This window comes from Mesoplodon densirostris, chromosome 6, assembly GCF_025265405.1.
Source record: "Mesoplodon densirostris isolate mMesDen1 chromosome 6, mMesDen1 primary haplotype, whole genome shotgun sequence".
In the NCBI taxonomy this organism is placed as follows: domain Eukaryota; kingdom Metazoa; phylum Chordata; class Mammalia; order Artiodactyla; family Ziphiidae; genus Mesoplodon; species Mesoplodon densirostris.
Window position 1 is genome coordinate 60,514,741 of NC_082666.1, and position 15,103 is coordinate 60,529,843.

A 15,103-nucleotide genomic window follows, 5' to 3' on the forward strand; every position below is an offset into this window, starting at 1 on the left:
TCCAGTAAAAGCTTCTCTCCTTGCCCCTTCTGGCCTCTGGGGGTAGTAACAGTTTCCTGTTGCTGATAATTTGTATTCCTCTGAATCTCAATATCTATTTGGAGAGAATAGACATCTTTATCATACTGAGTCTTGCAAATCATGAACTCTGTATTTATCTGTATACACTAGACTTTCTATTTCAATCAATAATGTTTTACAGATCTCTGTATAGAGGTAACACATATCTTTCATTATATTTGCCGTTCATATTTTAACCTATATTATAAATTATATTCTTTTTAAGTCTATTTCCTAATTTTCTTGCTGGCATAAAAAATGCATTTGAATTTTGTACACTGACCTTGTATCTACCAAGTGTGCTAAATCCACGTATTAATTTTAGAAATCTTTCTATAAATTTTTTTTGGGTTTGCTATGTTAATTACTCATATATAGGCAAATAACTAGGTCTTTATCTTTCATTTCCAGTTTTTTTAATTTGAATTTTATTTATTTTTTTATACACCAGGTTCTTCTTAGTTATCTATTTTATACATATTAGTGTATATACGTCAATCCCAATTCATCCCACCACCACCAACCCACTCTTGCTTTCCCCCACCTTTGGTGTCCATACATTTGTTCGCTACATCTGTGTCTCTATTTCTGCCTTGCAAACCAGTTCATCTCTAGCATTTTTCTACATTCCACATATATGCATTAATATACGATATTTGTTTTCCTCTTTCTGACTTACTTCACTCTGTATGACAGACTCTAGGTCCATCCATGTCTCTACAAATGACCCAATTTCATTCCATTTTATGGCTGAGTGATATTCCATTGTATATATGTACCACATCTTCTTTATCCATTTGTCTGTTGATGGGCATTTAGGAAGCTTCCATGATATGGCTATTGTAAATATTGCTGCAATGAACATTGGAGTGTATGTTTCTTTTTGAATTATGGTTTTCTCTGAGTATATGCCCAGTAGTGGGATTGCTGGGTCATATGGTAATTCTGTTTTTAGTTTTTCAAGGAACCTCCATACTGTTCTCCATAGTGGCTGTACCAATTTACATTCCCACAAACAGTGCAAGAGTGTTCCCTTTTCTCCACATCCTCTCCAGCATTTGCTGTTTGTAGATTTTCTGATGATGCCCATTCTAACCAGTGTGAGGTGATACCTCATTGTAGTACTGATTTGCATTTATCTAGTAATTAGTGATGTTGAGCATCCTTTCATGTGCCTCTTGCCCATCTGTATGTCTTTTAGGGAGAAATGTCTATTTAGGTCTTCTGCCCATTTTGGGATTGGGTTGTTTTTTTAATATTGAGCTGCATGAGCTGTTTATGTATTTTGGAGATTAATCCTTTGTCCGTTGCTTCGTTTGCAAATATTTTCTCCCATTCTGAGGGTTGTCTTTTCATCTTGTTTATAGTTTCCTTTGCTGTGCAAAAGCTTTTAAGTTTCATCAGGTCCCATTTCTTTATTTTCATTTTTATTTCCATTACGCTAGGAGGTGGGTCAAAAAAGATCTTGCTGAGATTTATGTCAAACAGTGTTCTTCCTATGTTTTCCTCTAAGAGTTTTATAGTGTCTGCTCTCACATTTAGGTCTTTAATCCATATTGAGTTTATTTTTGTGCAGGGTGTTAGGGAGTGTTCTAATTTCATTCTTTTACATGTAGCTGTCCAGTTTTCCCAGCACCACTTGTTGAAGAGACTGTCTTTTCTCCATTGTATATCCTGTTCCTTTGTCATAGATTAGTTGACCATAGGTGCATGGGTTTATCTCTGAGCTTTCTATCCTACTCCATTGATCTATATTTCATTTCTGTTTTTGTGCCAGTACCATATTGTCTTGATTAATATAGCTTTGTAGTATAGTCTGAAGTCAGGGAGTCTGATTCCTCCAGCTCTGTTTTTTTCACTCAAGATTGTTTTGGCTATTCGGGGTCTTTTGTGTCTCCATACAAATTTTAAGATTTTTGTTCTAGTTCTGTAAAAAATGTCATTGGTAATTTGCTAGGGATATCACTGAATCTGTAGATTGCTTTGGGTAGTACAGTCATTTTCACAATATTGATCCTTCCAATCCAAAAACATGGTACATTTCTCCATCTGTTTGTGTCATCTTTGATTTCTTTCATCTGTGTCTCATAGGTTTCTGAGTTCAGGTCTTTTACCTCCTTAGGTAGGTTTATTCCTTTTGTTGCAATGGTAAATGGGATTGTTTCCTTAATCTCTCTTTCTGATCTTTTGTTGTTATTGAATAGGAATGTAACAGATTTCTGTGCATTAATTTTGTATCCTGCAACTTTACCAAATTCATTGATTAGCTCTAGTAGTTTTCTGGTCGCATCTTTAGGATTACCTATGTATAGTATAATGGCATCTGTAAACGGTGACAGTTTTACTTCTTTTCCAATTTGTATTCCTTTTATTTCTTTTTCTTCTCTGATTGCTGTGGCTAGGACTTCCAAAACTATGTTGAAAAATACTGGCGAGAATGGATATCCTTGTCTTGTTCCTGATCTTAAAGGAAATGTTTTCAGTTTTTCAACATTGAGAATGATGTTTGCTGTGGGTTTGTCACATATGGCTTTCATTATGTTGAGGTGGGTTCCCACTATGCCTACTTTCTGGAGAGTTTTATCATAAATGGGTGTTGAATTTTGTCAAAAGCTTTTTGTGCATCTATTTAGATAATCATATCGTTTTTATTCTTCAATTTGTTAATATGGTGTATCACATTGATTGATTTGCGTATATTAAAGAATCCTTGCATCCCTGGGATAAATCCCATTTGATCATGGTGTATGATCCTTTGAACGTGTTGTTGTATTCTGTTTGCTACCATTTTGTTGAGAATTTTTGCATCTATATTCATCAGTGATATTGGTTGGCAATTTTCTTTTTTTGTAGTATCTGTCTTGTTTTGGTATCAGGGTAACAGTGGCCTCGTACAGTGAGTTTGGGAGTGTTCCTTCCTCTGCAATTTTTTTGGAAGAGTTTGAGAAGGATCTGTGTTAGCTCTTCTCTAAATGTTTGATAGAATTCGCCTGTGAAGCTATCTGGCCCTGGACTTTTGCTTGTGGGAAGATTTTTAATCAGTTTCAATTTCATTACCTGTGATTGGTCTGTTCATATTTCCTATTTCTTCCTGGTTCCATCTTGGAAGGTTATTCCTTTCTAAGCATTTGTCCATTTCTTCCAGGTTGTCTGTTTTATTGGTATAGAGTTGCTTGTAGTAGTCTCTCATAATGCTCTGTATTTCTGCAGTGTCCATTGCAACTTCTCCTTTTTCATTTCTAATTTTATTGATTTCAGTTCTCTCACTCTTTCTTGATGAGTCTGGCTAAAGGTCTGTCAATTCTGTTTATCTTCTCAAAGAACCAGCTTTTAGTTTTATTGATCTTTGCTATTGTTTTCTTTGTTTCTATTTCATTTATTTCTGCTCTGATCTTCATAATTTCTTTCCTTCTACTAATTATGGATTTTGTTTATTCTTCTTTCTCTACTTTCTTTAGGTGTAAGGTTAGATTGTTTGAGATTTTTCTTGTTTCTTGAGGTAGCATTGTTTTGCTATAAACTTCCCTCTTAGAACTGCTTTTGCTGCATCCCATAGGTTTTGGGTCGCCATCTTTTCATTGCCATTTGTCTCTAGGTACTTCATGATTTCCTCTTTGATTTCTTCAGTGATCTTTTGGTTATTTAGTAATGTATTGTTTAATCTCCATCTGTTTGTGCTTTTTAAGTTTTTTTCCCTGTAATTTATTTCTAATTTCACAGTGCTGTGGTTGGAAAAGATCCTTGGTATGATTTCAATTTTCTTACATTTACCAAGGCTTGATTTGTGACACAAGATTTGATCTACCCTGGACGATGTTCCACGTGCACTTGAGAAGAAAGTTTAATCTGCTGTTTTCAGACGGAATGTCCTACAAATATCAATTAAATCTATCTGGTCTATTGTGTCATTTAAAGTTTGTGTTTCCTTATTAATTTTCTGCCTGGGTGATCTGACCATTGGTGTAAGTGAGGTGTTAAAGTCCCCCGCTATTACTGTGTTACTGTCGATGTCCTCTTTTATAGCTGTTAGCAATTGCCTTATGTATTGAGGTGCTCCTATGTTGGGTGAATATATTTATAAGTGTTATATCTTCTTCTTGGATTGATCCCTTGACCACTATGTAGTGTCCTTCCTTGTCTCTTGTAACATTCTTTAATTTAAAGTCTGTATTATCTGATATGAGTATTGCTACTCCAGCTTTCTTTTGATTTCCATTTGCATGGAATATCTTTTTGCATCCCCTCATTTTCAGTCTGTATGTGTCCTGAGGTCTGAAGTGGGTCTCCTGCAGACAGCATATATATGGGTCTTATTTTTGTATCCATTCAGTGAGCCTCTCTCTTTTGGTTGAAGCATTTATTCCATTCACATTTAAGGTAATTATTGATATGTATGTTCCTATTACCATCTTCTTAATTGTGTTGGGTTTGTTTCTGTAGGTCCTTTTCTTCTCTTGTGTTTCCCACTTAGAGAATTACTTTAGCATTTGTTGCAGAGTTGTTTGGCGATGCTGCATTCTCTTAGCTTTTGCTTGTCTGTAAAGCTTTTGATTTCTCCATCAAATCTGAATGAGATCCTAGCCAGGTAGAGTAATCTTGGTTGTAGTTTCTTAACTTTCATCACTTTAGATATATCGTGCCACTCCCTTCTGGCTTGTAGAGTTTGTGCTGAGAAATCAGCTGTCAACAGTATGGGAGTTCCCTTGTATGTTATTTGTCGTTTCTCCCTTATTGCTTTTAATAATTTTTCTGACTTTAATTTTGGCAATTTGATTACTGTGTGTCTTGGCATGTTTCTCCTTGGGTTTATCCTGTCTGGGACTCTCTGTGCTTCCTGGACTTGGGTGGCTATTTCCTTTCCCATGTTAGGAAAGTTTCAGACTATATCTTTTCAAATATTTTCTCGGGTCTTTTCTCTCTGTCATCTCCTTCTGGGACCCCTATAATGTGAATGTTGGTGGGTTTAATGTTGTCCCAGAGGTCTCTTAGGCTGTCTTCATTTCTTTCATTCTTTTTTCTTTATTCTGTTCACGGCAGTGATTTCCACCATTCTGTCTTCCAGGTCACTTAACCGTTCTTCTGCCTCACTTATTCTGCTACTGATTCCTTCTAGCGTATTTTTCATTTCAGCTATTGTATTGTTCAACTCTGTTTGTTCTTTAATTCTTCTAGGTGTTTGTTCTTTAATCCTTCTAGGTCTTTGTTAAACATTTCTTTAATCTTCTCAATCTTTGCCTCCATTCTTTTTCCAAGGTCCTGAATCATCTTCACTACAATTCTTCTGAATTCTTTTTCTGGAAGGTTGCCTATCTCCACTTCATTGAGTTGTTTTTCTGGGGTTTTACCTTGTTCCTTATTCTGGTACATAGTCCTCTGCCTTTTCATTTTGTCTATCTTTCTGTGAATGTGGTTTTCGTTCCACAGGCTGCAGGATTGTAGTTCTTCTTGCTTCTGCTGTCTACCCTCTGCTGGATGAGGCTATCTAAGAGGCTTGTGCAAGCTTCCTGATGGGAGGGACTGGTGGTGGGTAGAGCTGGGTGTTGCTATGGTGGGCAGAGCTCAGTAAAACTTTAATCTGCTTGACTGCTGATGGGTGGAGCTGTGTTCCCTCCCTGTTGGTTGTTTGGCCTGAGGCAACCCAACACTGGAGACTACAGGCTCTTTGGTAGGGCTAATGGCAGACTCCGGGAGGATTCACGTCCAGGAGTACTTCCCAGAACTTCTGCTGTCAGTGTCCTTGTCCCCAAGGTGAGCCACAGCCACCCCCGCTTCTGCAGGAGATCCTCCAACACTAGCAGGTAGGTCTGGTTCAGTCTCCTATGGGTCACTGCCTCTTCCCCCTGGGTCCTGATGCACACACTACTTTGTGTGTGCCCTCCAAAAGTGGAATCTCCCCACCACTCCTGTCAAAGTCCTGCAATCAAATCCCACTAGCCTTCAAAGTCTGATTCTCTGGGAATTTCCCCTCCCGTTGCCCGACCCCCAGATTGGGAAGCCTGACGTGGGGCTCAGAACCTTCACTCCAGTGGGTGGACTTCTGTGGTATAATTATTCTCCAGTTTGTGAGTCACCTACCCAGCAGTTATGAGATTTGATTTTTTTGTGATTGCGCCCCTCCTACCATCTCATTGTGGCTTCTCCTTTGTCTTTGGATGTGGGGTATCTTTTTTGGTGAGTTCCAATGTCTTCCTGTCAATGATTATTCAGCAGTTAGTTGTGATTCTGGTGCTCTCGCAAGAGGGAGTGAGCGCGTGTCCTTCTACTCTGCCATCTTGAACCAATCTCCTCCAGTTCTTACGTCTTTTAATTTTTATTATTGCTTTACCACATACTTGATATTTCTGACTGTGTGCTAGACATTAGTTTGTAAAACTGTAGACATAATTTGAGGACAAAATTGCTTTACTATCCTCCAGAGTTAATTTACACTTGCTTCTGCTAAGTGCCTAGGAACACCAGCAATCCAGATGCATTAGTCCAATTTCAGGATTCTGACTTTGATGATATTCCTCACCAAAATTGTGACTGTTCTGTCTTGACCTTTATTTTTTCTTTTTTTTTTGGAGATTCACAACTAATTTCTAAAATTCCCAAATCAATTGACATTAGCCCACCTTCTCAATGGAAGTTAAGCTATTCATTTAGCTCACTCTCCACGTAACTGTTGAATCATTACTAGTCAGGCAAAAATTTTAGTTAGGCAACTTAACTGGTTACTGACTTTTATGCAAGTTCTAGGTTTATACTAAGATGTTCTGTATATGTTACAGACATGTATATTATTTATTTATATTCTAACACAAGGTAAAAATCATTTGTGGTACTTCACAGCAATATTCCATAGCATAATGGGTAACACGGATTAATTATTCAATAAATAAGCAAATAATTAGGAATTCAAAGAAATAAACCCATAAAGAAATAAAGCTAGGTCAACTCCATCATTTATCAACAAGTAAAAGTATATCCAAATAAGAAAGTGCCTAGACCACTTTTCCTACGGTTATGGCTTGGTATGTCTTTTGCACAATATACAGATTCAATACAGTAATGCTGGTATATCATAACCACCACACACCAACAAGAAATAAAAATGAAGGAGACATGTAGTGTATTCAGAAAATTATTATTCAAACAATTCAGGAAAAACACTGAAGACATCTCAACTACTACCCTATAATGAGGGTCTGAGTCAAAGTCCTCTGAAATCTTCCAGCTCTGTGCTGTTACCTCCTCCTTTTTGAGTCCTTATAATCAAACACTTAAAATTACACAGAGTTCATCTTTTTACCATCTTGTAAGAAAATGTCCATCTATGGATATCATTGCCTTATTTACTGCAGCTTATAGTTCTTGCAGTACACTAAATTCAAGTATACAGATAAATGCAGGTGCAAAATTTAGTAGAAAACATAATTTTTCAAATCCCATTCACATACCCTAGAATGGACCGCATGTTCCATTCAATAGTTTAAAATCATCATACTTTAAAATGGAAAGGTCTTGTTGGAATATTTTATGTAGTTATAGGTGCCATATTTTAAGAAGAATATTGATGATATAAACTCTGACAAGATGGAATGCATTCAGAAAGGCAACCCAGGCTCTGCCCTGACAGCAGCAAGGGCTCCGGCAGCACCTGGGTGGGCTCTGGCAGGTCTTTGGGCAGCAGACCGCAATGCTGATAGCCAAGATCCTCTTCGTGGGGCCCTGTGAGACTGGAAAAACCGTTTGGGCCAACTTCCTGACAAAATCTTCTGACATCGCCAAATACAACCCAACCCAAGGAGTGAGGATCCTGGAATTTGAGAACCCATATGCTACCAGCAACAACAAAGGCACAGGGTATGAATCTGAGCTCTGGGATTGTGGTGGCGATCCAAAGTTCGAGTCTTTTTGGCCAGCCCTGATGAAGGACTCTTAAGGGGTGGTGATCATCTTCAATGCTGACATCCCAAGCCACCTGAAGGAAATTGAGATGTGGTATTCCTGCTTTGTCCAGCAGCAGTTTTTACAGGATACTCAATGTCTGTTAACTGCACACCATAAACCAGGCTCTGGAAGTGACAAAGCAAACCCTGCTTTGGCACCACCCTTGAACAAGCTGAAGCTGGTGCACTCAAATCTTAAGGGTGACCGGAAGAGATCAGGATGGAGTTCATAAAGTATTTAAGAAGCATAATCAACTCAGTGTCTGAGAGCAGAGACTGGGAAGAGATGTCAATTATCAATTAACCGGCCTTCACCTAGACGCTTCCACATCCCAAATGAAGTCAGTTTTAGTGCAAATCTGAAATCCATCCACCTACTGAGGTTCTCATCTCCCTTTGGCTGTAGAAGACATTTTCCTTATTTGGCCAAAGGTAACAGTCAGCCAGGGAGTTGACTCATACCGTCTATTCTCTGTCCTTAGTTCAGCTGAGAAAATCCTGTTACTGAATTCTGATTGCTTTGCCCCAGATCTCTCCAAAGAGCTGGAAAACTAAGGTGGTTTTTTCTTCCCCTTCACATTATGTCACATTATAAAAGTTGTGGAATTGTAACTGTCATAGCCCAGTGATAGCAACAGTAGTTTAATCCACGTGGATTGGTTTAAATGTGATTTTCATTCCTTAATCTGTACAATTTGCCTAGGATATTTTTGAAAAATATTAGCATTTAACTTCTCCAAGATTTTATTTTTATTTAGATGTCCTTTATACCTGGATACCATATCACACTGGAAGGTGGGATATATATACTTCTTCTAAAAAGGTTTTTTATTATCTCAGGGGAATTTAATTCTTAAATATTATTTCATGTAATACAGGAAAAACAATGTTATGTTGTCATAACACCCATTTGTAAAAATAGTCAAAAGATTTAATGCTCAGGATACAAATATGGTGAGTTTATAGCTTATTGTACAAGTTTGTTTTAGTGATCTTTCAAATTATTATTCTTTCATAAATTTTACTTTTTGAATTTTGTAATATAGCCAACCTGAAAATATATTAACTAGATCAAATGTTAGATGTAGGGACTTCCCTGGTGGCGCAGTGGTTAAGAATCCGCCTGCTAATGCAGGGGACACGGGTTCCATCCCTGGTCTAAGACCCCACATGCCACAGAGCAACTAAGCCCATGTGCCCCAACTACTAAGCCTGTGCTCTAGAGCCCACGAGCCACAACTACTGAGGCTGCATGCTGCAACTACTGAAGCCTGCGCACCTAGAGCCCATGCTCTGCAACAAGAGAAGCCACCGCAATGAGAAGCCCGCACGCTACAACAAAGAGTAGCCCCTGCTCATCACAAGTAGAGAAAGGCTGCAACGCAGCTACGAAGACAGAACGTAGCCAAAAACAAAAACAAAAACAAAAATGTTAGATGTAGGTCTTTTCAACTGAGAGTGGAAGAAAAGTAGAGACAATTACAAGAGATGAAAAATATGCTTGGCTGTGTTTCACTCTTACAATGAAGAGGGCTGAAATGCAGCCATGTGGGCAGTCTGCTTGAGAGAGTGGTGTTGGCAGATAATGACAGTTCCCTGGTAAATTTAGATTGAACTACAGTCAACTCTTAGTAAACTGCCTGGATTACCCGTGAGCACATTTTAAGCCCAGGTTAATTTCCTTTTGCCTGACCTCCTCTCAGTTGGAACTTTTGCAAGGAACACAAGATTACGTTAATGCAAACTGTAGTAAATCTTCTTTATGTAATACCTGCCATAATACTAATTGATGTTGAGACTACAGCTCCAAAACAAACAGAGATTATTTTTATCTGATATTTTAATGATTATCCAAGAGCTCAGTAGAAAAATTAACCCAGCAGCTTTCATTTACATTCATAGCCAGAGTAAACCCTTGGGAGTCCTTGAATCGAGAAAAATGTTTTAAAATTTAAGAGGCCACATGTGCAGAGGTTACAAGAGACCATTAGTGAAGAAGTCTCCCTGTCTTACCTGTCCCCAAACCCCATCCCTCTCTCCAGAAGCCCCCTTACCTTCTGTATTCTATCATAAGTCTGTGCACATACAAATGTGCTTTATTAAAGGAAACAGTAGCAAACTATTCACACTTTTTTACAACTTGTTTTCACTTTTTTTTATTTGGAGGATTTGTGTAAATATATACAGAGCTACATTTTTCTTTTTTACAGCTGTATAATATTCCACTTAACCATTTATTTGGGAATTTTATATTACATACTTTTACTAACAAAAAAAAAGAGAGAGAAAGAAAGGCAACCCAAAATATAACGTCTGTGAAACATATACATGAAAAATTATGAGAAACAGAAGCAGTTAATAAGTTAATAAAAAAATTTATTAATAAAGTTATCTTTTATTATTTGAAGGTCTGAACTACAGAACGATTAGACTGTTTCTGAGATTCTCTAGATAAGGAACCAAGATACAAATGGGTGCATACTGTAAAAAGGCAAATGTCAACTAAATATATGAAACAATCTAGAAATTTGAACAAAATAAAAAAGAACAGTCTTGAAGAGTACTGAGAAACTTATAAACTAAAAGTATCAAGCAAAGACTAAAAGCCTTTTTATAGGGAAGAAGATAGGAATAATTTAAAATTTTAAGATTGCTTCTAAAACTAAGATTCTATTAGTGTTTAGAATTACTTTTTTGACTTCATCAAATTACTGGCTTAAAAAAATTATACCGTGAGTGCATAAAGTCTATCATCTGTAAAGAAATACTTTTCCTCACCCCATGGTAAAAAGGTTTATAAAATGTGACACAATGGATTTTTGCTTTTATTTATAATATATAATGCTTATATATTTTTATATATAATAAAACATATAATATAAATTAATATATATTATATATAAATATATAATATATAATAATATGTATTAATCTATTACCCAAGCAAAAATACTACTCCAATATATATATTGTAATACACTATATATAAACATAGGTATTAAGTATATATATTTATGTATGTCATAATTATATATAATGTTAATTATAATTGTATATCTATATAAATATTATATAGATAGTATATTACATATATAAATATATGACATATTTCAGAGAATGAAATTGTGCTTATACAGGTATGTGATAAACTTTGTATGATTTATTTTAATTAGTTCAAATTTTAAAATGTACAAACATACAAACATGTGTATATATGTATAACATATGTATGTATATGTGTATATATATATATTTATGGTCTGTTCTAACAATACTTTCTGATAAAGATTATTACAAAATAAATTAATAGGTAGTTTAACATCTCTCAAAACACTTAAAAAGTTTTTCAAGTACTTCCACTTTATAAGTAGTGCTACAAAATTAACTATTTTGATATAGAAAGAATATTTCACAAACTAAAACTATTTAGAACATAATAAAATAAAACGTCAAAACTGGATCACTCATTTATTATTCATTATAACAATAATATTACATAATGCATGGGTAGGAATTTTAGAAGGAAACAAGGAATGAATGCATCCTCCTTGTTAAAAACTGAACCAAGGCTACTCTTTGAGCATGATTCTTTCCAGTCCTGTGAAACCCCTGATTGTCCCCATTAATTTTAGATAGTTTCAATGCACAGACATAAGTACTCACAGAAGACATATATTGTCATTTTAGGGTGTTAATAATAAACAAAAATGCTGGCATTCTGCATAACAAAGGACATTTCTAAAATGTTAAATTAAGTAGTGAGTATACTTGCCTGACCAGGGTAATATCCATATCCTTCTGGATAAGTTCAGTCTGTTTATTATTCAACTGTAATGATACAGCATTATATTTACTCTGTGATACTTCAATTTCTTTCCTTGCTTCGATTAAACTGTCTTCAAAGACCTAAAATTAGAGCACTCATATCACAAATATAAATATCAAATAAATAAATAAAATTAAAAGTCTGTTATATTTAACTAATCCACAAAATAACAGTGAAAAATCAGTAGTGCTTTAAATTTTACTTTTGTTTCATTAAATTAAAAAATGTTAATACAATCAATAAATTTTACACCAGTCACAGGTTACTTTTTTCAGAAACTGTAAAAGTATCAACGTCTCCTAGTGTGAAAGTTAAGAATCTGAAGCTAATAAACTTGAAAATCTATGTAAATTTACTTATTAAAATTACAATAAAGGAAGTATTATACAATGAAAAAAGTTAATTAAAATGAACAAAAAAAATGAGCTCATTTACTTAAATATTACTCAAAACAAATAGATATTTTATTATTTCCTCAATTTTAAATGCAGATACACTCAGAGAAGAAAAAATGGTGCAGCAAAAAAATAAAAATAATTTTACAATGTTTCAGGTTCAGATCATGCTGAGTTCACTTGATTGTGGTGAAATTTCACCTAAAGTTCAAAGTTGGTCTTTTCCTCCTGATAACTCTCTAAATCTTTTTTTCATTTTGAAACAATTTTAAAACTGATGTATAAAGAATAAAGATGCAGATGTAGAGGATGGACTTGAGGGAGGGGGAAGGGGAAGCTGGGACAAAGTGAGAGAGTGGCATGGACATATATACACTACCAAATGTAAAGTAGATAGCTAGTGGGAAGCAGCTGCATGACACAGGGAGATCAGCTGGGTGCTCTGTGTCCACCTAAAGAGATGGGATAGGGAGGGTGGGAGGGAGATGCAAGAGGGAGGAGAAATGGGAATATATGTATATGTATAGCTGATTCACTTTGTTACACAGTAGAAACTAACACACCACTGTAAAGTAATTATACTCCAATAAAAATGTTAAAAAAAACTTATGTACATTTTTTCAAAAATATTTTTACTCAAAAATATATTATAAAATTAATTTATTTTCATAAAATATTAAATAAATATTTTATCTAAAAGTAGAGGATACCCCAAAATACACTATACATTCATTATTTACAAAAGCGAGCAACAAGCTTTAGGTCAAGCACTAAAAATCTACTCTAGCAATGCACCCATACCTCATATATTCTCCCTGCAGCAACTAGAATGAACTTCTGAAGATAAAAGTATTGGCTTTCAGCCAAGATAGCACTGTGAGTACATGCATATCTCATTTTATCATGTTTCCCCTTATTGCACTTCACTGATATTGCATTTTTTTTTTACAAATTGAAGGACTGTGGTAACCCTGCATCAAACAAGTCTATCAATGCCATTTTTCCAACATTTGCTCACTTCATGTCTCAGTGCCATACTCTGGTAATTCAAACTCTTTCGTTATTATTATATTTGTTATGGTGACCTGTGGTGAATGATATTTGATGTTACTACTACAACTTGCTAAAGGTTCAGATGACAGTTAGCTGTTTTTAGCAATAAAATATTTTTTAAGTAAGATATATAAACTGTTGTTTTAGACATAATGTTATGCACACTTAACAGACTACAGTATAGTGTAAACATAACATTTATGTGCACTGGGAAACCAAAAAATTTGTGACTTACTTCATTGCAATATTCACTTTATTGTGGCAGTCTGGAACCAAACCCACAATATCTCTGAGGTATATCTATACTTCTTAAATTCCCATTTATTAAAAAAGAGTAATGATAGATATATAGGTGGGTGTGTGGGTGGATGAAGAGAGAAAGAAAGAAGGAAACATGGAACGAAAGGGAAATGAGAGAAAGGAAGGGAAGGCAGAAAATAACAGGTGTTCACTGGGACACGAAGAAGTAGGAACCTTTGTGTGTTGTTGGGACTGTAAAAATACTCTCAAAACCAGTATGGGGGGGTTCCTCAAAACATAAAAAACAGAACCACCATATAATCCACATCTGGGTATACATTCAAAAGAACTAAAAGCAGGGTCTTGAAGAGATATCTGTAAACCCATGTTCGTAGCAGCACTATTCACAATAGCCAAGTGGCAGCAACCTAAATGTCAAATGAATAAACAAAACGTGCTATACACATAAAATGAAGCACAATGCAGCCCCCAAAAGAAAGGAAAGCCTGTCACATGCTACCACATGGATGAACCTTGAGGACATTATGCCTAATGAAACAAATCAGTCACAAAAGGACAAATACCAGATGACTCCACTTATATCAAGTATCTAAAGTAGTCAAATTAATAGATACACAGAATAGAATGGTAGTTACCAAGGACTAGGGTAAGGGAGCACTAAGCAGTTGTTATTAAAAAACAGAGTTTCAGGTCTTGAAGTCAACAAAGTTCAACAAAGTTCTGGAGATCTCTTTCACAGCAATGTAAATATGGTTAACACTACTGAACTGTACACTTAAAAACGGTTAAGATGGTAAATTTCATGTTATGTGCTTTTTACCACAAGAAACAAGGAAGGAAATTTTGACATATGAAAGAACATGGATGGACCTTGAGATAATTATGGAAAGCCAAACAAGCCACTTACAAAAAATAATGTATGACTCCACTTATATGAAGAATCTTATAGAGACACAAAGCAGACTAGTGGATGCCTGGAGCTGGGGGGAGGAGAAATGGGAAGTTGTTTTTGAATATAGTTTCACTTTTGAAGGATGAAATGTTTCTGAAACTTGGTTGCATACCAATGTGTATATACTTAACACTGCTGAACTGTATACTTAAAATGATGAAAGATTCTAAATTTTATGTTATATTACTTAACCACAATTTTTAAAAAAACCCTATGGAGAGGCCAAGATTTAATTAGATTAGACTGTGGAGCAATTTGTGTCCCAGGACACTGACAAAAACAATAGAAGAATATAATCAGTCAGTTTTTGGAGGCCAACAGCTGGGTGTGATACCAACAGACATATTAACAAACAAACATATTAACAGACAAATCAGGAGACAGACACATGAACAGACAAATCAAGAGAACAGTGAAGTAGAGCCCTGATAAAATCACAGGGTGAATGTGTACGTGTCCAGGTCTGTGCTCTATGAAAAGCAACCACAAGAGACTGTTAACAGCATGGGAAACAGATTTCCTAAAATGGCCCAATGAAAACAATAAAAAAACAATGAGCAAACGTCAACAAGCCCTGATGTTACGGCAGTGAGGAACCAGTATCCAAAACTGCTACAGTGGGAAT

The 15,103-nt window shown here is 35.6% G+C and overlaps 1 protein-coding gene and 1 pseudogene across 5 annotated transcripts in view; one reads left to right on the top strand and one right to left on the bottom strand.

The window, feature by feature from the left end:
- CNTLN (centlein) overlaps positions 1–15,103 on the bottom strand; it is a 361,905-nt gene that overhangs the window by 219,496 nt on the left and 127,306 nt on the right. For all 5 annotated transcript variants that reach the window (XM_060102081.1, XM_060102083.1, XM_060102084.1 and 2 more), the window contains exon 6: positions 11,764–11,897. In XM_060102081.1, the coding sequence (XP_059958064.1) occupies positions 11,764–11,897 (134 nt within the window). The remainder of the gene's footprint in view (positions 1–11,763; positions 11,898–15,103) is intronic.
- Positions 7,739–8,224, top strand: LOC132492620 (intraflagellar transport protein 22 homolog; annotated as a pseudogene).